The sequence below is a fragment of the Mastigoproctus giganteus genome, chromosome 10 (assembly GCF_048544385.1).
Source record: "Mastigoproctus giganteus isolate SK-2022 chromosome 10, ASM4854438v1, whole genome shotgun sequence".
NCBI classification, from domain to species: Eukaryota; Metazoa; Arthropoda; class Arachnida; order Uropygi; family Thelyphonidae; genus Mastigoproctus; species Mastigoproctus giganteus.
The window spans coordinates 131,112,773-131,138,076 of NC_143584.1; the positions used below are offsets into that span (position 1 = coordinate 131,112,773).

General features: G+C 38.3%; 1 protein-coding gene across 3 annotated transcripts in view; it reads left to right on the top strand.

The window, feature by feature from the left end:
• LOC150079288 (neprilysin-2-like) overlaps positions 1–25,304 on the top strand; it is a 527,224-nt gene that overhangs the window by 320,953 nt on the left and 180,967 nt on the right. For all 3 annotated transcript variants that reach the window (XM_090383670.1, XM_090383669.1, XM_090383671.1), the window contains exon 11: positions 22,668–22,766. In XM_090383670.1, the coding sequence (XP_090239796.1) occupies positions 22,668–22,766 (99 nt within the window). The remainder of the gene's footprint in view (positions 1–22,667; positions 22,767–25,304) is intronic.

Sequence of the window (25,304 nt, forward strand, 5' to 3'; positions counted from 1 at the left end):
AATCCTTCTAAAACTCAGTCTTGTCTTATATCTCGCAAAAAGGATTCTTCTGCTCTTATGCTTATCTTTGGTGACACTCTGATTTCCAGGGAAAATGATATCTCTTTTGGGGATTACCCTGACTTTTAATCTCTCTTGGCACAAGCACATTACAAATATTGCTTCCTCTGCATCTAAAAAACTTAGTTTTCTCTTTCACTCTCGGCGTTACTTTTCTTCCAAACAGCTGTTCACTCTGTATAAATCACAAATCCGCCCTACCATGGAATATTGTTCCCACATTCGTGGTGGTGCCCCCAAAACCTCTCTCAGGCTTCTTGATTCCATTCAGAAGAGGGCAGTTAGGTTAATTAATGATTCATCTCTAACAGAGTCTCTCTACTCGCTGTCTCATTGACATACTGTTTCTGCTGCATGCCTCTTCTACAGATACTTCCATGGGCACTGTTCTTCTGAATTGGTTTCTATAATTCCCGCTCTCTCTCTCTCTCTCTCGCTTTAAAAACAGTCCAGAGATGTGCTGCCACCAGCCAACATCCATTTACTGTCCAACTTCAAACTCACAGAACCAAGTTTTCATCCTCCTCATTTATTCATTCAACTGCCGCTTTCTGGAACAGCCTTCCGTTGTATGTATTTCCTGAAACTTACAGTCTACAGAAGTTCAAGTGTAATGTCAACAAATATCTTCTTTCGTCTTCTCAACCTCCAAACTAAGCACAGTACTATGTACTATAGGTTCGAATACCGCTCGTGTTTGGGGTTTACATAAAAAAAAAAAAAAAAAAAAAAAGTAAATACATGGACTGTGTTAGGGTAACTAAGGGTAATAACAGGTGCATGTATACCAATGCTAGGAGTATAGTAAATAAATTTGATGATTTTGAAGTGCTGGGTCAAGACATTGAATGCAGAGATATCAGAGATGTGGTGCAACTCAGATATAAGGGATGCAGAATTTGAATATGGGGAGTAGTGATTCAGCAGTGATTCTTAATGCAGTAAGAATCTGCAGTTAAAAATAACCACTAGGTGGCAATGATCACAGTGTATTTGTTTTGGATTTACTTAAGGATGTAACTACCATCAAGAGTAAAGGGAGTAGTTTTTGCTTTCGTCAAGGTGACTACAGCGGCTCGGACAGTTTAAATTCTATACTGTGGGATCAACTGATGACGTCACCATCAACAAATTTTAAATGGGAAACATTTGAGGAATTAATCATGGAAACTACCAGGCTTTTCATACTAACAAGGAAATACTCTTCAAGGAAGCGGTCTCAAATGGATGTCAAATGAACTGATGAAACTCTTGGCAGAGAAGAAAAAATTCATTAAATGCATTTAAATTATTGGAAAACACAGAAACCTATGGTAATTATAAAGTAGTCTGTAATCAAGTCACAATGGAGTTTAGGCAAACAAAAACAGGTTACAAGAAATCTGTTGTGAAGGATGCAAAGACTAGGAGGAAGGGGATCAAATCGATCCACTTTATGTCGATGGCTCAACTGTTAATGATCTTGCTCAGGTTGCTGACAAACCGAATGAGTATTTTACATCTGCATTCACGCATGAGGAATTCTTTAGGGAATGAAATGCCGATGGTTTATCAAACTCTAACAGGGAGTTAAATGATTTTGTAATAACCGAGAGAGTGGAAGAGAAATTTAAGAAAGGCGCCTGTGGTGGCTGGGATCTATCCAGTTATATTAAGGGAGGTAGCAAAGGAAGTAAGCAAACCCTTAGCAATAATTATTAGAGCATTTCTGAATTCAGTGAAGGTCCACGCGGAGATATGTGAATTATCGCCAAATCACAAAGGGAATCAAAGGTTCACAAGAGTACTTACAGACCCGTTAGTTTAACTTCTGTTTCAGGGAAAATAATGGCATCACTGATAAAAGAAGTAATGAAAGATCATCTAGGAAAGGCTGCTATTATTATTATTATTAGCTATACAGCATAGACTGGTTAAGGGGAAATCTTTTGGTCACAAAAGATTTCCCATTAAGATTTCCCTTAAGATATAGACTTAAGATTTCCCCATTTCTTTTAGCATTAGCATTAGCATTAGCATTAGCAGAGGCATATGATGCAAGAAAGCAAGCTTATTCAGCATCAGCCAAAAAAAAAAAAAAAAAAAAAAAAAAAACACACCACTCCCATTTCACCCCTCCGTTCGTTCGAAATACCTGTCCAGTTGAGCTTTAAATTTGTTTAGGCTATCAACTTCAACAACAAGTGATGGAAGTCGGTTCCACCAACCAACCACCCGCTGGCCAAAGGCAAATTTCCGCACATCTATCCGACATCCGTCCTTCCTCAATTTGAATTTATGCCCTCTGAGGTGATTATTCTGAGAAAGATGAAGAATCCCATTGGCATTGAGCATGCTCAAACCATTCAAAGCCTTATACACCTCTATCAGATCACCTCGCCGGTGCCTAGTCTCCAGACTCTGTAATTTGCAAAACTTAAGCCTTTCTTCGTATGAGCAACCCTTTGTTCCATTTACTAATCTTGTTGCCCTTCTCTGTACCCGTTCCAGCAGCTCTACATCCTTCTTGAAATGAGGCCTCCAGACCTGTATACAGTACTCAAGATGTGGCCTTACCATTGCCTTATACAAGGGAATAATCACCTCCTTATCCCTGCTAGAAAAATTCCTGTATATCATTGACAAGACACCATGAGCTACTCTTGCAGCTCGTCTGCACTGCTCAGAGAACTTCATATCTGCCTGCACAATTACCCCCAGGTCCTTTTCATTCTCCACCACTGTCAGTGTAGTACCGCAGAGTTGATACGTTGCTCTGGGGTTACTGTTTCCCATATGCAGCACTTTACATTTGTCGATGTTAAACCTCATTTGCCACCTCTCAGCCCATCTGTTCAACCTTTCCAGATCCTGTTGCAGCAGCATAGCGTCAGTATTGTCCTTAACGACCCTGCCAACCTTTGTATCATCTGCAAACTTGGACATTAAACTTGATATCCCATCATCAATATCATTCATAAACACCGAAAACAACAACGGACCCAACACTGAACCTTGAGGAACTCCACTAATAACATTAGTCCACGTTGAGCAGTGTCCATTGATTACCACTCTCTGTCTTCTGCCACTCAACCATCCCCTTATCCATAGCAGCAATTTGCCTCCAATGCCACACTGCTCCAATTTGTGCAGCAGTCTTCCATGTGCAACAGTATCAAAAGCCTTTCTAAGATCCAAATATATAATATCAAAGTTATTCCCTGCATCCAGTTCTTTTGTGACTACATCATAGTATCCAATCAAATTGGTCAGGCAAGACCTGCCCTTAACAAAACCATGCTGCGTCTGAGCTATAACTGAATTCTTGTCTAGATGATCCTGCAGTGCTTCTTTAACCAGTGCCTCCATTAATTTACCTGGAACAGAAGTTAAACTAACAGGTCTATAATTACTTGTGTCAGCCTTTGATCCTCCTTTGTGAATTGGGGTTACATTTGCACATCTCCAGTCTATGGGCACCTCCCCTGAGTCCAAAGAAGCTCTCATAATTATGGCTAGGGGTTTGCATACTTCCTTTGCTGCCTCCTTTAATATAACTGGATAGATCCCATCCACCCCAGGTGCCTTTTTTATGTTTATCCTCAACAATCTCTCCTCCACTTTCCTCTCAGTTATTACAAAATCATCCAGCTCACTGCCAATGTTTACTTTACCTACATCATTCTCCTTCCTGAATAACTCCTCATGCGTGAATGTAGATGCAAAATACTCGTTTAGATTGTTAGCCACCTGAGCAGGATCCTCAACTGTTGAACCATCAATATCCAGTGGACCAATCTGATTCATCCCTTTCCTTTTCGAGTTCAAGTATGTAAAAAACTCTTTTCTGTTTTTCTTTGCATCCTTTGCCAAGGATTTTTCATAGTCTGCCTTTGCCTGCCTAATCTCCTTTGTGACTTGGTTACAGACCAACTTATATCTATCATAGGCTTCCATGTCACCCATTAATTTGTATGTATCCCATGCATTTTTCTTCTCTGCCACATGTCTCATTAGTTCATCTGACAACCATTTAGGCCTAAACCTTGAACAATATTTCTTAGTTGGTATGTAAAGCCTGGTAGCCTCCAAGATTAGTTCCTTGAATGCTTCCCATTTTGAGTTTGCTGTTGGTAACATCATCAGTTGGTCCCACTGTATAGAATTTAAATACTGTCTCAGACCATCATAGTCACCTTTACGAAAACAAAAACCCTTCCCTTTACCTCTGATGGTAGTTACCTCCTTGAGTAAATCCCACTTCAACACACTGTGATCACTGCCACCTAGTGGTTCATTTATCTGCAGGTTCTTAATGCATGAAGAATCCCTACTGATAATCAGATCAAGAGTATTGCTCCCTCTTGTTGCCTCACGAACATGCTGATGTAGAAAACAATCATCCAATAAATCCACAAAAGCCTTGCTAGTGTGCGAGTGACCAACCCACAAATTCCAGTCAATATCTGGGAAATTAAAGTCCCCCATTATAAGACTCTCAGATTTACTGGCCCACTCTATTTCCCTGTACAATATCTTATTATACTCATCAGAGTCATTAGGCCTATAGCACACTCCTACTCTCAATTTTGATTTCCCTATGCTTATGTCGCACCAAACTGACTCGACACTGCCCTGTCCATCGATGTCGACTGGCTTCACTTCCTTGGACTTTATGTGTTTCTTAATTAATAGCATAACCCCTCCTCCCCTCCTGTCCTGTCTATCCTTTCTATACACATTGTATTCCCCAAATTCCAGTTCCGCATTACTTATATCTGTGTGACACCACGTCTCTGATATCCCAACAATATCTGCCTTTGATGTTTTGAGCAATACCTCAAATTCATCAAATTTATTTACCAAACTCCTAGCATTGGTGTACACGCAGGTATACATGCACCTGTTTCTATTCTTAGCTACCCTAACACAACCCATGTGTTTACTTGTACCGCAATGACTACCAGCAGTCTCTGAAATATCCTGCATCTTGTTTTTCAGACTTCTGCTCATTTCAATAGAAGCAGTGCAAGAATCACTTCCACCTCTGCCAGTGGCTACTGTTAATCTATTAGTCCTTGTATCCCCCCCAACTAGCAGTTTTCCGACCCACCTAACACTGCCTCGACAGCATCAGCAAAAATTCTTGCACCCTTTCTATTTAAGTGTATCCCATCCCTGTAGAAGCAATCTCTCCTGTTAACAAGTACAGTCCAGGCTGAAAAAAATTCTACCCCTTGAGCCTTGCACAATCCCTCCAGGGCCGAATTGATCGACAAGGCTCTCATCATATACTCCCTCCTATCGTGTCTGGGCAGAATTGCAGACACTTTCAAGTTCAACCCTAATTCACGGCTTTTTTTCAACAGTGACCTGTACTTGCTAAGTAATTCCGCCGGTCTCCTACTCTTAATATCATTAGTAACCACATTATTAATATCATTAGTAACCACTTTGTGACCACATTATATACTACAATGTGGTCACAAAGAAACTGTATGCAAAGAATAATTTTAATATCATATTTTTGGATTTCAGGAAAGCTTTTGATAATATTACATATAAAAGACTGCTGTACAAGTTGGAGCAGTGTGACATTAAGGACAAGTTGCTGCTCTGGGTAAAGGGATGGTTGAATGGAAGAAGACAGAGTGGTAATCAATGAACATTGCTTTTTGTGGACTAATGTTATTAGCAGAATCCCCTTTTGGCACATTGTTGTTTCTATATTTATCAGTGATATTGATGAAGGAATATTAGGCTTAATGACCAAGAGTGCAGATGATACAAAAGGTTGGCAGGGTGGTGAATGACAGTAGTGACAGTATGCTATTGCAACAAGATCTTGAAAAGTTAGGCAGGACAGTTTTTATTAGCCGGGCTGAGAAATGGTAATTGAAGTTAAACATTGACAAATGCAAAGTATGCATATGAGTAACAGTAATCCTGGAGTAATGTATTACACTCAGGGTAGTGAAAAATGTAAAAGACCTGAAGGTAATTGTGCAGTCAAAAATGAAATTCTCTGAACAGTGCAGACAGATTACCAGAACAGCTCATGGAGTTTTGTCAATGATCTACAGGAATTTTACTAGCAAAGATAAGGAAGTTATTATCCCATTGTATAAGGCAATGATCAAGCCAAATCTTGCATACTGCACAGAGGTCTAGATACCTCATTTTAGAAAGGATGTAGAGCTGCTGGAATGGGTATAGAGAAGAGCAATGAGATGGTGAGGGGAATCAAAGGGATGCTGTTACCAAGGGCGCCTCCGTAGCCAGGTGGGAAGGAGCAGCAGTTCGTAGCACACGCTTCTTGATTAGACCGGGGTTCGAGCCCGTCACCACCAAATACGAAGGACGCGGAAAGGTCAGGGAATGACCACCGCATATCCCGGAGCAATATGGCCTTAGTTGCTAATGCTCCTAAAAACCAAATAACAGCTGTTACCAAGAAAGGCTTCAGTTCTGCAAATTGCAGATACTGGAGACTAGGCATCTGCAAGTCGATCTGTTTGAGCTGTTTAAGGCTTTGAATGGATTGAGCAAGCTCAATGCTGATTCCCTTCACCAATCTGGTTGAACTTCTCTGCACCAGTGCCAGCACATCTACATCCTAAAATGAATCCTCCAGACCTATATACAATACTCAAGATGCTGCCTAACTATAGCCTTATACAAAGGGATAAGCACCTCCTTATCCCTGTTAGCAAAGTTTCTGTATATCATTGACAATACCCCATCAGCTGCTCTTGCAGCCTGTCTGCACTGCTCAGAGAATTTCACACCTGTCTTTTTCATTTTCCACTAACCTGAGTATAGTACCACACAGCTGATAAGTTACTCTGGGATTATTGCTATCCATATACAGTACCTTGCATTTGTGTATTTTAAACTTCAGCAGCCATTTCTCATCCCATTAACCTAATTTTCCTAGATCTTGTTGCAGTAGCTCACCCTGAGGACTTTTAGGAGTTTTTCCGATAACTCCTAAAACCCCTGGGGACTTCACTCATAACATAAGTCCACAAAGAGCAGTGCCCAGTGTTAACTACTCTGTCTTCTTCCACATAACCATCCCTTTATCCATAGCAGTAACTTGCCTTTAATGCCACATTACTCCAGTTTGTACAACAGTCTTTCATGTGCAACAGTGTCATGTGCAAAAGCCTTCCTGAAATCCAAGTATATGATATCAGAATTGTTTTTTGCATCCATTTCCTTGGTCACTGCATCATAGTAACCTTCCAGATTGATTAGACAAGACTGCCCCTTAACAAATCAGTGCTGTGACTACAGTATAATTGCATTCTTGTCTAGATGGTCCTGCATTACTTCTTTAGAGACTCCATTATTTTCCCTGGAACAGATGTTAAGCTAAAAGGTCTGTAATTACTCATGTCACCCTTTAATTCCCCTTTATGAACTGGGGATACATTTGACGTATCCTATCCATAGGGGACTTTCCTGAATGCAAGGGTGCTCTCATAATTATGGCTAAATGCTAGCTAATCCCATTTGCTGCTTATCTTAATATAATTGAATAGATCCCATCCACCCTAGGTGCCTTTTTTTATGTTCAGCTTGAACTTGAGAGTAGCCTTGTGCAGGCGAAGTTTTTACTGCCCCTGGAATAGAGAGGTTTTTTCTATTTTATTAGCTTAAATTGGCATATTAACTTATTTTATAGAGTAGCTTTATATTCCTAGTTACGATACTTAGTTTAAAGTTTAACTTAGATTGAGATTTTGTAGATATTACTTACTATCAGTAAGGGTATCAAATCCACATGTTACAAGTTGCAGCTCCACTGAACGAGAAGTTTATTAGCCATATTTAGCCACTTTATTGACCAATTGTTATATTAAATTATTTTCTATAAGTAGCTTATAGACCTAGTCAGGATCCTTAGTTTATTCTGAATTGAGACAGCGAGATTTGGAAGATAATTAATACTTAAGTGTCCGTAAATTTACCGTTCGTAACTCGCCGCCATTGTTATACGATACAACGTTATATCCCAAACTAGATAGCGTAAGCTTAGTATAGTATAGAATATAATATAATATTGTCAATTAATAAGTAAAATCTATTAATCTTGTTAAACTTCATTGTCAAATAAATTGTACTTTTTAACTAAATACATATAACGACTAGATTACAAACGTAACATAATTAATTAATATATAACTTGATATGGAAGTTATATAAATGTAACTTGTAGATAATACTCGATACTGAAAAATATATATAGCATTATAACTGTGTTGGGATACAAGTTTATTGTTATAATTTTGTACTGAAATTGATATTTTATGGAAATTAAATCGAAATCATGACTCAGACCAGAGCAGCAAAGCAAAAGGCTCAAGCTAATGGGAGTGCTGTGGCTCAGGCGAGAACTGAGGGGGCAGTTGCCCTCTTAATCACAGCCTTCTAAAATGCACTGCTTGCTTGATGTTTGTGGAGCATTCAGATACAGGACATGATATTGCCATGGGGGATGTCTTTGTGTGTGCGCGCGACGTAAGGAAATCAGGCGACAACTCAGCATTGTTATGGGCCTAAATGAGAGTGAAGGACAGGGTGGATGCCGTCGAAGGATCTAAATTGAGGAGCCCATCAAACTGTCAGTTGCCCACATCAATGCCAGAGCTTGCACTTGGTCATCACGCAACACAGCGGCAACCCACCAAGGCAGAATGCACTGGTCCCACAGGAACTAGTAGTTGTTGGTGACTCTGTTGTCAGAGAAATGGGGAACGTGCTTTGTAAAAAGGATAGGTGGAACAGGACCAGGGTATGTCTGCCAGTGGCAAAGGTTGATGACGTTGTAGAGCGGATATCATCTTTTAAGCGCACAAAAAGTGGTACAATTGTACACATTGGCACTAATGATATTAAGAGTAGGAAACTGGTAGAATTACTTAACAAGTACAGGTCACTGTTGAAAAAAAGCCGTGAATTAGGGTTGAATTTGAAAGTGACTGCAATTCTGCGCAGACACAATAGGAGGGAGTATATGATGAGAGCCTTGTCGATCAATTCAGCCCCGGAAAGGTTGTGCAATGCTCAAGGGGTAGAATTTTTTTCAGCTTGGTCTGTACTTGTTAACAGGAGAGACTGCTTCTACAGGGATGGGATACACTTAAATAGAAAAGGTGCAAGAATATTTGCTGATGCTATCGAAGCAGTGTTAGGTGGGTTGGAAAACTGCTATCTTGGGGGGCAGATACAAGGACTAATAGATTAACAGTAGCCACTAGCAGAGGTGAAAGTGATTCTTGCACTGCTTCTATTGGAATGAGCAGCAGCCTGGAAAACAAGATGCAGGATATTTCAGACTGCTGGGAATCATTGTGGTACAAGTAAACACGTGGGTTGTGTTAGGAAAGCTAAGAATAGGAACATGTGCATGTATACTTGCGTGTACACCAGTGCTAGGAGTTTAGTAAATAAATTTGATGAATTTGAGGTATTGCTCAAAACATCAAAGGCAGATATTGTTGGGATATCAGAGACGTGGTGTCACAGAGATATAAGGAATACAGAACTGGAATTTAGGGAGTACAATGTGTATAGAAAGGAAAGACAGGATAGGAAGGGAGGAGGAGTTATGCTATTAGTTAAGAAACACATAAAATCCAAGGAAGTGAAGCCAGTCGACATCGCTGGACCATGCAGTGTCGAGTCAGTTTGGTGTGACATAAGCATTGGGACATCAAAATTGAGAGTAGGGGTGTTCTATAGGCCTATTGACTCTGATGAATATAATAACAAACTGTATAGGGAAATAGAGTGGGCCGGTAAATCAGAGAGTCTTATAATGGGGGATTTTAATTTCCCAGATATTGACTGGAATTTGTAGGTTGTTCACTCAGACACTAGCAAGGCTTTTGTGGATTTATTGGATGATTGTTTTCTATATCATAATGTTCTGGAGGCAACTGTTGATCTGATTATAAGTAGTGATTCTTCATGCATTAAGAATCTGCAGATAAAGGAACCACTGGGTGCCAGTGATCACAGTGTGCTGAAGTGGGATTTACTCAAAGAGGTAATTACCATCAGGGATAAAGGGAAGGGTTTTCGCTTTCATAAAGGTAACTACGATGGTCTGAGACAGTATTTAAATTCTATACAGTGGGACCAACTGATGATGTTACCAACAGCAAATTCAAAATGGGAAGCATTCAAAGAACTTATCTTGGAAGCTACTAGGCTTTTCATACCAACTAAGAAATATTGTTCAAGGTTTAGGCCTAAATTGATGTCAGATGAACTAATGAGACATATGGCACAGAAGAAAAATGTATGGGATACATATAAATTAATGGGTGACATGGAAGCCTATGATAGATATAAGCTGGTCTGTAATGAAGTCACAAAGGAGATTAGGCAGGCAAAGGCAGATTATGAGAAATCCTTGGCAAAGGATGCAAAGAAAAACAGAAGAGAGTTCTTTACTTATGTAAACTCTAGAAGGAAAGAGATGAATCAGATTGGTGCACTGGATATTGATGGTTCAACAGTCGAGGATCCTGCTCAGGTGGCTAACAAACTAAACGAGTATTTTGCATCTACATTCACACATGAGGAGTTATTCAGAAAGGGGAAAGCCAGAGGTGAAGTAAACTCTGGCAGTGAGTGGCATGCTTTGGGCAATGTTAGCATTAGCATTAGCATTAGTAGAGGCATTTGATGCAAGAAAGCAAGCTTATGCAGCATCAGCCAAAAAAAAAAAAAAAATTAATAAATAAATAAAAAAAAAAAAAGAAACCACTTCCACTTCACCCCTCTGTTCGTTCAAAATACCTGTCCAGCTGAGTCTTAAACTTATTTAGGCTATCAACTTCCACGACAAGGGATGGAGGTCTGTTCCACCAATCAACCACCCGCTGGCTAAAGGCAAATTGCTGCACGTCTATCCTACATCTGTCTTTCCTCAATTTGAATTTATGCCCTCTCAGGTGATTATTCTGAGCGAGAGGAAGAATCCCATCAGCATTGAGCATGCTCAAACCATTCAAGGCATTTATACTCCTCTATCAGATCACCTCGCTGGTGCCTAGTCTCCAGACACTGTAATTTGCCAAACTTAAGCCTTTCTTCGTAAGTTCCTTTGTTCCATTCACTAATCTTGTTGCCCTTCTCTGTAATCGTTCCAGCAGCTCTACATCCTTCTCAAAATGAGGCCTCCAGACCTGTATACAGTACTCTAGGTGTGGCCTGACCATTGCCTTATATAAGGGAATAATCACCTCCTTATCCCTGCTAGAAAAATTCCTATATATCATTGACAATACACCATAAGCTACTCTTGCAGCCCATCTGCACTGCTCAGAGAAATTCATATCTGCCTGCACAACCACCCCCCAGGTCCCTTTCATTCTCTACCACTGTCAGTGTAGTACCACAGAGTTGATACGTTGCTCTGGGGTTGCTGTTTCCCATATGTAGTACTTTACATTTGTCAATGTTAAACTTCATTTGCCACCTCTCAGCCCATCTGCTTAACCTTTCCAGATCCTGTTGCAGTAGCATAGTGTCAGTAGTGTCCTTGACAACCCTGCCTACCTTTGTATCGTCTGCAAACTTTGACATTAAGCTTGATATACCATCATCAATATCATTTATGAATACAGAAAACAATAATGGACCCAACACTGTGCCCTGAGGGACTCCACTAATAACATTAGTCCACGATGAGCAGTGTCCATTGATTACCACTCTCTGTCTTCTCCCCCGCAGCCACCCCTTTATACACAGCAGCAATTTGCCTCCAGTGTCACACTGCTCCAATTTGTGCAGCAGTCTTCCATGTGCAACAGTGTCAAAAGCCTTTCTAAGATCCAAGTATATAATATCAAAATTATTCCCTGCATCCAGTTCCTTTGTGACTGCATCATAGTATCCAATCAAATTGGTCAGGCAAGACTTCCCCTTAACAAAACCATGCTGTGTCCGAGCTATAACTGAAGTCTTGTCTAAATGATCCTGCAGTGCTTCTTTAACTAGTGCCTCCATTAATTTTCCTGGAACAGAAGTTAAACTCACAGATCTATAATTACTTGTGTCAGCCTTTGATCCTCCTTTGTGAATTGGGGTTACATTTGCACACCTCCAGTCTGTGGGTACCTCCCCTGAGTCCAAGAAAGCTCTCATAATTATGGCTAAGTGTTTGCTTACTTCCTCTGCTGCCTCCTTTAATATAACTGGATAGATCCCATCCACCCCGGGTGCCTTTCTTGTGTTTATCTTCAACAATTTCTCCTCCACTTTACTCTCAGTTATTACAAGATTCTCTAGCTGACTGCTAGAGTTGAATACACCTCTGGCTTTCCCCTCGTTAAATAACTCCTCATGTGTGAATGTCGATGCAAAATATTCATTTAGTTTGTTAGCTACCTGAGCAGGATCATCAACAGTTGACCCATCGATATCAAGTGGTCCAATCTGATTCATCCCCTTTCTTCTAGAGTTTACATAAGTAAAGAACTCTTTGCTGTTTTTCTTTGCATCCCTTGCCAAAGATTTCTCGTAATCTGCCTTCGCCTGCCTAACCTCCTTTGTAACTTTGTTACAGATCAACTTGTATCTATCATAGGCTTCTGTGTCATGTGTTAATTTGTATACATCCCATGCATGTTTCTTCTCTGCCATATGCCTCATCAGTTCGTCTGACATCCATTTAGGCCTAAACCTTGAACAATATTTCTTGGTTGGTATGTATCCTAGTAGCTTCCAAGTTCTTTGAATGCTTCCCATTTTGCATTTGCTGTTGGTAACATCATCAGTTGGTCCCACTGTATAGAATTTAAATACTGTATCAGTCCATCGTAGTCGCCTTTACGAAAGCAATAACCCTTCCCTTTACCCCTAATGGTAGTTACCTCTTTGAGTAAATCCCACTTCAGCACACTGTGATCACTGCCACCTAGTGGTTCATTTATCTGCAGATTCTTAATGCATGAAGAATCACTGCTGATAATCAAATCAAGAGTATTCCTCCCTCTAGTTGCCTCCCGAGCATGCTGATGTACAAAACAATCATCCAATAAATCCACAAAAGCCTTGCTAGTGTCTGAGTGACCAGCCCCCAAATTCCAGTCAATATCTGGGAAAGTAAAATCTCCCATTATAAGACTCTCTGATTTACTGGCCCCCCTCTATTTCCCTGTACAGTTTCTTATTATACTCATCAGAGTCATGAGGCCTATAGCATACTCCTCCTCTCAATTTTGATCTCCCAATGCTTATGTCCCACCCAACTGACTCGACACTGTACTGTCCAGCGATGTCCACTGGCTTCTCTTCCTTGGATTTTATGTATTTCTTAACTAATAGCATAATCCCTCCTCCCTTCCTATCCAGTCTATCTTTTCTGTAGACGTTGTACTCCCCAAATTCCAGTTCTACATTCCTTATATCTGTGTGATACCACTTCTCTGATATACCAACAATATCTGCCTTTGATGTTTTGGGCAATACCTCAAATTCATCAAATTTATTTACTAAACTCCTAGCATTGGTGTACACGCAAGTATACATGCACCTATTTCTATTCTTAACTACCCTAACACAACCCATGTGTTTACTTGTACCGCAATGACTCCCAGCAGTCTCTGAAATATCCTGCAACTTGTTTTTCAGGCTTCTGCTCATTCCAATAGAAGCAGTGCAAGAATCTCTTTTACCTCTGCCAGTGGCTACTGTTAACCTATTCGTCTTTGTCTCCCCCCAAGCTAGCAGTTTTCTGACCCACCTAACAGTGCCTCGATAGCATCAGCAAATATTCTTGCACCCTTTCTATTTAAGTGTATCCCATCCCTGTAGAACAAGTACTCTCCTGTTAACAAGTACAGTCCAGGCTGAAAAAAATTCTACCCCTAGAGCCTTGCATAATCTTTCCAGGGCCAAATTGATCGACAAGGCTCTCATCATATACTCCCTCCTATTGGGAAGAATTGCAGACACTTTCAAATTCAGCCCTATTTCACGGTTTTTTTTTCAACAGTGACCTGTACTTGTTAAGCAATTCTGCCGGTCTCCTACTCTTGATATCATTAATGCCAACGTGTACAATCACCTTTTATCACCTTTTGTGCCCTTAAAAGATGATATCTGGTCTACAACGTCATCAACAAATGCCCCTGGCAGACATACCCTGGTCCTGTTCCACCTATCCTTTTTATAAAGCATGTTCCCCGTTTCCCTGACAATAGAGTCACCAACAACTACTAGTTCCTTTGGGACCAGTGCATTCTGCCTTGGGGGTTGCTGCTGTGTTGCGCAATGACCAAGTGCAAGCTCTGGCGTTGATGTTTGCAGCTGAGAGCTTGATGGGCCCCTCAATTTAGTTCCTTCGAGGGCATCCACCCTGTCCTTCAAGCTCTCATATAGGCCCATAAGAACGCTGAGTTGTTGCCTGATTTCGATACACTCCTTGCATCGCGCACACACAAAGACATCCCCCATGGCAATATCATGTCCCGTACCTGAATGCTCCACAAACATCATGGAAGATGTGCATTTAGAAGGCTGTGATTCAGAAGGCAACTGCCCTCCTCAGTTCTCCTCTGAGCCACAGCACTTCCATTAGCTTGAGCCTGTTGTTTTGCTGCTCTGGACTGAGTCATGATTTCGTTTAATTTAAATAAAATTTCAATATCAGTTTATAACCCTAACTTATCTCCCAACACAGTTATAACGGAATATATATTTTTTAGTGTCAAGTATTAATTATCTCCGAGTTCCCTTTATATAACTTTCGTATCAGTTATGTATTAATTAATTATGTTACGTTTGTAATCTATGTCGGTATATGTATTTAGTTAAAAGTACAATTTAAATGCCAACGAAGTTTAACAAGTTTAATAGATTTTACCGATCACTGAAAATATTATAACCTATACTATACTAACGCTATCTAGGTTCGATATGTAACGGTCGTATGACAAAGACAAGGGCGGGAAATTACGGACGGTAAATCTATGGACACTTAAGTATTAATTAACTTTCAAATCTCGCTGCCTCAATTCAGAATAAACTAACGATCCTTACTGGGTCTATAAGCTACTTACAAAAAATAATTTGATGTAAAAAATATTCAATAAGCAGCTAAATATGGCTAAAAAACTTCTTGTTCAGCTGAGTTGCAACTTGTAACACGTGGATACCCTTTCCGATACTTTTATGCAATTGCAAGGCCGAGTAAAGAATAAATACACCAAATTAATCAGAAAATCACAAAATAATGGTATACTACTAAATTTAAATCAAAAGTTTTAGAAAAACAGTAATTTCAAATCAATAAATAAGAAAAATCCACTTAGCGGCTTTGAACACGTCTGGCCCCTACTAGCCTCGTCAGCAGACCAATGTTCTCCTGGGATACGCTGGGTCCAGTCATCCATGTGCTGGGCACTCTGATGTCTACTACCTACCTAAACATCATTGCTGACCAGATACACTCTTTCATGGCAATGGTCTTCCCCTCTGGCGATGCCGTCTTTCAGCAGGATGATGTGCCATGCGACACTGCCCAGATTGGTTTGACTTAGCCTCCAAATTCCCCAGACATCAATCCCATCAAGCATCTGTGGTTTGTGTTGGAACAGCAACTCCGATCTGTGGCATCTCAACCACAGACCTTACAGGAGTTAAAGGATCTGCTGGTTGCTTGTTGGTACCAGATACCACAAGATACATTTATAAATCTTGTAGCGTCCATGCCTCGCTGGGTACGAGCTTTTTTGGCTGCACATGGAAGACCATCATATTATGTGGGTGATCATAATGTTTTGGCTCATTAGCATTAGTAGAGGCATATGATGCAAGAAAGCAAGCTTATGCAGCATCAGCCAAAAAAAAAAACACTTCCACTTCATCCCTCCGTTCGTTCGAAATACCTGTCCCGCTGAGCCTTAAATTTATTTAGGTTATCAACTTCCACAACTATCAACTTTACCTGCTAGCTAAAGGCAAATTTCCGCACATCTATCCTACATCTGTCTTTCCTAAATCTGAATTTATGCCCTCTCAGGTGATTATTCTGAGCAAGAGGAAGAATCCCATTGGCATTGGTGTATGTAACTGATAGTAAGTGAAAATTTAGCTTGAATTTTTATCCAGGTTGTATAATGTATGTACAATACAAATAATTACCATACAGTATCATCAAACACACAGTATTTGTTCTATATCACCCTGTAGTGTTTGTCCTTCCTGGATCTGCTACTACATGTCAACACTATTTCTGGCTTAAATGATAGGTTTTCAAAATAGGAACGATGTTGACAAAATGTACATAGACTAATTTCAAAACTTAACGATGTTGACAAAATGTACATAGACTAATGGTATGCATATTATGTACATTAAGGGTTTCATCAACATACAGGTGCTGCCTTCAAATTAACTACTCATTAGGATCCTCAGAAAAATCTGAAATATGTCAGGATATTGTCATTTGCAAACAAAATATTTTTCAGTTGTGATTCACCCCAGCAGACTAGGTGACACTATGTCACTTGCCATAGGATAGAAGTATAAACTTCTAAGCAGTTGCATGAACTTTTTTTTTTTTTTTTGTACTTAGCAATATTATAAGACTCTTGAGAGGATGCAGAATGGAAATACAATAAGTTTTTTGATGTTCTCTTTTATTTATCAGTGATTTTTTTCACTTCCTGATTAAAAAAAAAAATAATAACTAGGGAGGCTTCACTTCTTTTGATAAAATAAAATAAAATACTTACAGAAGCTTTCGACAGCTGAGGAAGAGCTGTGAATACATAAATATGTTACATATGGAAATCAAGACTCATACCACGTGGTCATTCTAATTAAATGAAGTGCATGCATGAGGTTTATCTAGCATGACCATGCTGAAACAGAAGCTTGTTTTACCACAGTAAAACAAGCTTCTGTTATGTATTTTAGTATTTGTTACATATTACCACCAAATAACCCACATCCCTCTTCTCCCACTGGCTGAATAAATATCACTAGGAGGAAAATTATTTTAATGTATAGAAAGATCATAATGAGGCTACTGGCAACTCAGCATGTTTCATTTCCAAATTGTTAGTTTTCATACTACCTGAATGTGTTAGTTTTCATGCTACCTGAAGCAAGCAGACTTAAACAAGCAATACTTCATGTTTTACAATTGTCCTTGTAAAACCATATTGCCATTCATTTAATAACACCACTTGTTGAAGATTTTTCTTCATGTTTACTTTTTTACTACTTAAATTTTCCCATCCTTACTGTTAGCATTAGCATTAGCATTAGCATTAGCATTAGCATTAGTAGAGGCATTTGATGCAAGAAAGCAAGCTTATGCAGCATCAGCCAAAAAAAAAAAAAAAAAAAAAAAAAAGTAACATAAATAAATAAAAATAACCACTTCCACTTCACCCCTCTGTTCGTTCGAAATACCTGTCCAGCTGAGCCTTAAACTTATTTAGGCTATCAACTTCCACGACAAGGGATGGAAGTCTGTTCCACCCACCAACCACCCGCTGGCTAAAGGCAAATTTCCGCACATCTATCCTACATCTGTCTTTCCTCAATTTGAATTTATGCCCTCTCAGGTGATTTTTCTGAGCTAGAGGAAGAATCCCATCAGCATTGAGCATGCTCAAACCATTCAAGGCTTTGTACACCTCTATCAGATCACCCCGCTGGTACCTAGTTTCCAGACACTGTAATTTGCAAAACTTAAGCCTTTCTTCGTAAGAGAACCCCTTTGTCCCATTCACCAATCTAGTTGCCCTTCTCTGTACTCGTTCCAGCAGCTCTACATCCTTCCTGAAATGAGGCCTCCAGGCCTGTATACAGTACTCTAGGTGTGGCCTGACCATTGCCTTATACAAGGGAATAATCACCTCCTTATTCAGAAACTGACTTTTCATAGCACTGGGCAACATTGTAAGCACCTGGCATTATTAACTCTAGTGAAACCAGAATAAGATAGACAACACTGCTTACAAAGGATTGTGATTGCCTCTTGAATGTTGTTCATGAAAGAAAACAAATGCAAAACATTCTGGACACCTGACTGAGGTACATTCTGCTTGTTTACAATTTGCTTTTATAGGAGGAGTACTTTTGATAAAGGTACCATAAATAGAGTACAGCAATATGCTCTTTATTTATGGTATTGCTGTGACAAGCCTGACCACTAGTTACACTTAGCTAGTATTAGCCAGTGATTCTCAAACTGGGGAATGAAAAGCCATTTTAAATGAAGCATAGCAGATTAATACCATTTTCAGAAATCCCACTTGTGCTATTAAAACTGCAGTTATCCCTCACTTAACTCTAGTAGTTGTGCAGGATGGATCTGACAGGTGTCCCTGAAAAATATACCTTGAACATTAATTACACTGGTTTGCAGTGTATCTGGGGTTTGAGTAAAAGTATGTGGCAGTTATTTATGCATGTTTACTGATTACTAAACTGAAGTCCGTTTGTTTCTATCACGTAAATATTTTTCACAATTCATTAACAAATATTACCTAGGTATTATACGCAAATGTGAACATAACTATAGTTTCTGCAATAGTTTACAAGTTTTATACCCCTATATTCGTAATCAGTATCAAATATTTGCCTCAAATACAACAGATTGTACATGTTTAACCCATAACTACACACACTGCAAGATAGCCGACCTTGACCCAGGAATGTAGACCCCCCCCCGCCACGCTCTTCCGGCCCATCTGTGATTCCCAGAATTTTATTTTCCGAGTGGAGTCTAGGAGACTCCTGTGTGTAGTTACGGGTTAAACTTGTCTGAGCATGCACTCACTTGTTTGTACAGGCCACTCAACCACAGAGCCTATATAAGTGGCACATCCCTTATGTGTCACAGTACTCCTGTAAAAACCATCATGAGCTCTCATTATGTGTTAGTTTTCTTTTAGTACAGCAACCAGAAAGTGTATAAACAGTCCCGACATGTTTTGTTCCTGTAAAGCAGAGGGGAAATATTACCGATTTTGTAAAAAAATCGTATTATGCATACTTTGACATAAAACTAGGCGATCAGGATAAATTGTGGGCACCGCATAAAGTATGCCATACATGTGTCGAACATCTTAGAAAATGGAGTGGAGGAAAAAAGGTGTGCTTGCCATTTGCTATTCCTATGGTGTGGCGTGAGCTAGTAAGCCTGCTGAATGTTACTTTTGTGTATGTGACATTAAATGTTACAATTCAAAAAATAAAAAGGACATCAAATATCCAGATCTACTGTCAGCCATAAGACCGGTTCTGCATGGACCTGATCTGCCTGTAAAACCTCCACCAGAAATTTTGGAGTCCACATCTTCTTCCACCGAAGCAGAAGCTAGAGGTTAGTGAAGAGGAATGTTATCAACCAGAAAATATTTTAATGCCACAGCAATTCACGCAAGTCGAACTGAATGATTTAGTAAGAGACTTAGGTCTTCCAAAGTATGCTGCTGAAATTCTGAGATCCAAACTTAAACCGAAGAACTTGCTTGCTCCAGATAAATCATTTTCCTGGTACAAAAATTGTGAAAGGGAGTTTGTACAGTATTTTTCACAAGAAGGTCCTCTCGTATATTACAGTGATATCGCTGGTTTAATAAGTGTCTTAGGAGCTCCATCATATGTTCCTAGTGAATGGAGACTATTTATTGACTCTTCTAAGACTAGTTTAAAAGGTGTTCTCTTGTATAATGGAGATAAGTACACATCTGTGCCAGTTGCTCATTCAGTCTACTTAAAAGAAACTTATGACAATCTAAAGTTGCTTCTGGAGAAAATTAAATATCAAGATCTCGAATGGCAACTATGTGGAGCCTTAAAAGTGTTCTGTATTTTGTTGGGGCAACAGGGTGGGTACACTAAAATGCCATGCTTTATTTGTGAATGCGATAGCAGAGCTAAAGCGCTGCATTGGACAAAGAAGCAATGGCCTCAGAGGCACAATCTTACACCGGGGGTCAAAAAATATTGTGCATGAAAGTTTGATGAAGCTAGATAAAATACTTTTACCTCCACCACATATCAAGTTAGGCATAATGAAGCAATTTGTTAAAGCATTGAATAAGGATGGCAACTGTTTTAATACCTTTGCAGTAAATTTCCCAGTTTATCTGACGCAAAACTTAAGGAGGGTATCTTCATTGGTCCCCAAATTAGAAAATTGGTTTTAGACAGTCAGTTTGAAACTACTATGACAGATGTTGAAAGGGAAGCCTGGATTGCTTTTAGAAGTGTAATGGAAAACTTTCTAAGAAATCATAAATCACAGTATTGTGAGAAAATGATTCAAAATATGCTCGAAAAGCTTCGCAATTTAGGTTGCAATATGAGCATCAAAATTCACTTTTTGCATGCCCATCTTGATTTTTCCCCCGAAAATCTTGCACAGATGAGCGAAGAACAAGGTGAGAGATTCCATCAGGACATAAAGGAAATGGAGCAGAGGTACCAGGGAAGGTGGAATACAAGCATGATGGCTGACTACTGCTGGTGTTTAAAAAGAGAGAAACCTGGCACTGTACATAAAAGAAAAACCATTAAATGTTCTTTTCAAACAAAGAGACGAAGGTCTGATTAATGAAAGTTTCAGAATTTTGATTAATACTTGTTAGTATTTACGTATTTTTTGATATATGAAAAAGTAATCCTATCAATTTGTCATTACTAAATACAATAAAGTTATATACTTTTGTAAAAAACAATACTTTTTTATTTCTTAAATTGCGATGTATCTGGATGTGATAGAAAAAATTCTGTCATATTTGAAATCACAGCAACATATTTCGGCATTAGGACCTATTGAAATTCAAACCCCAGTGAACAAACTTAAATTTGTAGGCTAGTGTCTTAATTAATGATTAAAAATTTGAATTTTTTTTTCTCTCTTTCTAAAGTCAAACTTTTATTCAAGATGCTTTGGAAATTAAAAATTATTGTTTACTTGGAATTAAAAACACAAAGATTCTGTCAGGTTTTACACAATTATTTAATGTTTTTGTCTTTTGCGCTTCAATTTGCCAGTTTTGCTAACTGGCACATTAAAGTGTCTCATGAACAATATGTTGCTCACATTTGTAGTTTGAAATTAGTACATTGGCTGACATGTGGTGGAAGCATCTGCTATAGAAAGTATTTCCTATTTGTTTTATGTTTATCCCATTATTTGTTCGACAGAACACATTAGTATGTGCACAAATGTAAATTTTGTGCTCTTAATGATTTCTGAACTGGAAAATGGAAATGACTGTAGTTTCATGTTTATGTTTTATGACTGTAACTATGTATTTTCATTTTCCGCAGCATTAATATATATATATATATATATATATATATATATATATATATATATATATATATATTTTTTTTTTTTTTTTAAATAAGGTTAAAAAACTTAAAGCATTTTTAAATATTTAATTTTTTTTATTGAAAATTAAAAAATTGTATACAATAAGTACTGCAATCCATTAAGAAATGAATAAATATTGGTATACTACAAATAAAATTTAAGAAAACCAAAAACATTTTCTAGAAACAAAACACAAAGTTCATCATCTGTCAGGTTACACAAAACTTTTTTTTGTTACAAACATTGCATGATTGCTGCCAGGTTAAAGACAATTTGATTTTTGATTAAAGACAATATGATTAAAAATTACTTTGTTTGTAACAGGGTTAGTTTTCATACTACCTGAAAACTAACTGGAAGTAATGCAGTAATTTTTATTTAAAAAACAGTATATCATGATTAAACTGATTTTTATTTTCAAGACCTATACATCTTAAAATTATTTATGTGACTCCAGAACCTTAAGCACCAATATAGGTAAACATTAACAAATAACCTGTCTAACCTTTTTTTTTTTTTTTTTTTTTGCACCAAACTTTTTATGAAATTAATTTATTTTCACAGCTCATTTTCTACCTGTAGTATTGAGCCTCCTCTCCACTATACCTGGTCTCGCTGACTATTGAACACAAATAATTTTTGTGCTAAATCAGCTTTGAGAAACTTGTTTGAAGCAGCAGCAGTTATAATAGTTGGTAACATTATTCCTATTATTGAGTTTAAATTTGGGTACATCATCCATTTGATTTGAAGAAGAATGTTTAGAAAAAATATTTTCTAAACATTCTTATAAAATCTTCTAATTTCTTCATTTCTAAAAATTAGTAAAAAATTTCAGTTCCTTGATCAGATCATTTCCAACAATATTGAAAAAATAATTGTCTTATAAACCTATACAAAGATCATTGCATTTGTGGCACTCACATTACTAATGTTATCTACCAAAAATATCAGTGTAATTTTTATACAGTTCAAATAGTTTTTAGTGATACAAAAGTACAGTTAAAAAAAAATCTGTTTTCCATTAAGGTTATTAACTATATTAAAATCTGTTTTCCATTAAGGTTATTAACTATATTAAAATCTGTTTTCCATTAAGGTTATTAACTATATTAAAATCTGTTTTCCATTAAGGTTATTAACTAGATTAAAATCTGTTTTGAATAATTCTTTTGGCATTTAATATTAATTTATTGCTGTATTTATTTATTTTCTTAATATGTGTGATCTTAATATATTTGTTGCTATATTTTGGCAGGCTTTAGAAATGGTTGAATACATCCATAAAGAATTTCAGAAAATACTGAATGAAGTTGACTGGATGGATGAGAAAACTAGAACACTTGCCATAGAGAAGGTATGCTATACAAGATCCTTTCCATATTAAACATGTTCAACTTTGATATTTCATCTTTGCTTTCAGTGTGTATGGCCAGAAGGTGGCCACACTTTCTTCTTATACATTTAATTTGATCAGTCCATTTTGTTGCTTCTTGTTATGTCGACTTGTTCTGAATTCCATCCTTCTAAATATTTGCCTTGTACTATTCCTTACTAGTGTCTTGGGCTTTCCTCCTACCTATATCCCATTCATTTCCAGTCTATCTAATCAGTTCCTTTGAATAACCTTGTCTTTTATAGTTTTTCACCAAGTATCTGAATATTCTAAAAGGGAAGCATGTAGAAGTAATCATAGAAGCTATTAAGCTTTGTATACCAACTAAGAGATACTGTTTAAAGTTTTGCCCTAAATGGATGTCAGATGAACTTATGGGAGTAGTGGCAGAGATGAAAAATGCAAGGTTTGATTATTTTCAGGGGACACTCAAACCTTACATTAAGCACAAACTAGTCTGCAATCTAGTCACTAAGGATGGGGATATAAAACTGAGGCAGATTACAAGAGGTTTTTGGCTAAGAATGCAAAAAAGAATAGAAAAAATTCTTTGCTTATTTTAATATGATTTTTGTAATAACTGAGAGGAAAGTGGAGGAGAAATTGTTGAAGATAAACATAAAAAAGGCACCTGAGGTGGATGGGATCTACCCAGTTATATTAAAGGAGGCAGCAAAGGAAGTAAGCAAACCCTTAGCCATAATTATGAGAGCTTCTTTTGACTCTGGGGAGGTACCCATAGACTGGAGATGTGCAAATGTGACCCCAATTCACAAAGGAGGATCAAAGGCTGACACAAGTAATTATAGACCTGTGAGTTTAACTTCTGTTCCAGGACAATTAATGGAGGCACTGGTTAAAGAAGCACTGCAGGATCATCTAGACAAGACTTCAATTATAGCTCGGACACAGCATGGATTTGTTAAGGGAAAGTCTTGCCTGACAAATTTGATTGGATACTATGATGCAGTCACAAGAGAACTGGATGCAGGGAATAACTTTGATATTATATATTTGGATCTTAGAAAGGCTTTTCATACTGTTGCACATGGAAGACTGCTGCACAAATTGGAGCAGTATGGCATTGGAGGCAAATTGGTGCTATGGATAAAGGGATGGTTGAGGGGGAGAAGACAGAGAGTGGTAATCAATGGACACTGCTCATCGTGGACTAATGTTATTAGTGGAGTCCCTCAGGGTTCAGTGTTGGGTCCATTATCGTTTTCTGTGTTTATAAATGATATTGATGATGGTATATCAAGCTTAATGTCCAAGTTTGCAGACGATACAAAGGTTGGCAGGGTTCTTAAGAACACTACTGATGCTATGCTGCTGCAACAAGATCCGGAAAGGTTGAGCAGATTGGCTGAGAGGTGGCAAATGAAGTTGAACATTGACAAATGTAAAGTAATAAATGTGAAGCAGTAACCCCAGAGTAATGTATCAACTCTGTGGTACTACAGGGACAGTGGTAGAGAATGAAAAGGACCTGGGGGTAATTGTGCAGGCAGATATGAAGTTCTCTGAGCAGTGCAGACGGGCTGCAAGAGTAGCTCATGGTGTCTTGTCAATGACATACAGGAATTTTTCTAGCAGGAATAAGGAGGTGATTATTCCCTTGTATAAGGCAGTGGTCAGGCCACACCTTGAGTACTGTATACAGGTCTGGAGGCCTGATTTCGAGAAGAATGTAGAGCTGCTGGAACAAGTACAGAGAAGGGCAACAAGATTAGTGAATGGAACAAAGATTGAATCAAAGAAAGGCTTAAGTTTTGAAAATTACAGTGTCAGGAGACTAGGCACCGGCGAGGTGATCTGAGAGAGGTGTATAAAGCCTTGAATGGCTTGAGCATGATAAATGCTGATGGGATTCTTCCTCTTGCTCAGAATAATCACCTGAGAGGGCATAAATTTAAATTGAAGAAAGACAGATGTAGGATAGATGTGCAGAAATTTGCCTTTAGCCAGTGAGTAGTTGGTTGGTGGAAGACTTCCATCCCTTGTTGTGGAAGTTGATAGCCTAAATAAATTTAAGGCTCACCCAGACAGGTATTGATTGCGAAGGAACAGAGGGGTGAAATGGAAGTGTTTTTTTTTTTTTTTTCTTTTGGCTGATGCTGCATAAGCTTGCTTTCTTGCATCATATTCCTCTACTAATGCTAATGCTAGAATACGTATCACTGCATTAGCTTAGTATACTACTGTAAATTAATCAATTAAATTTATTAAACTTATTATTTTTAATTGTTAATTAATTACATCATATTTAAATGGAAATCGTGCCCCAGACTAGAGCAATGTGCAAACTAGCAGGAATGCTGTGGCTGGGGAAGAAACAAAGAGGGTGATTCTCCAACGTATCACATCCTAAAAAAATTGTAACTTGTGAAAGGTTTGCAGACCTTTCTGCAATAGGTTATGATCTTTCTGGAATAGGATATGATCTAGCCAATAAGGATGTCTTTGTGTATGCTAGGTGCAGAGACCATCAAGAAATTA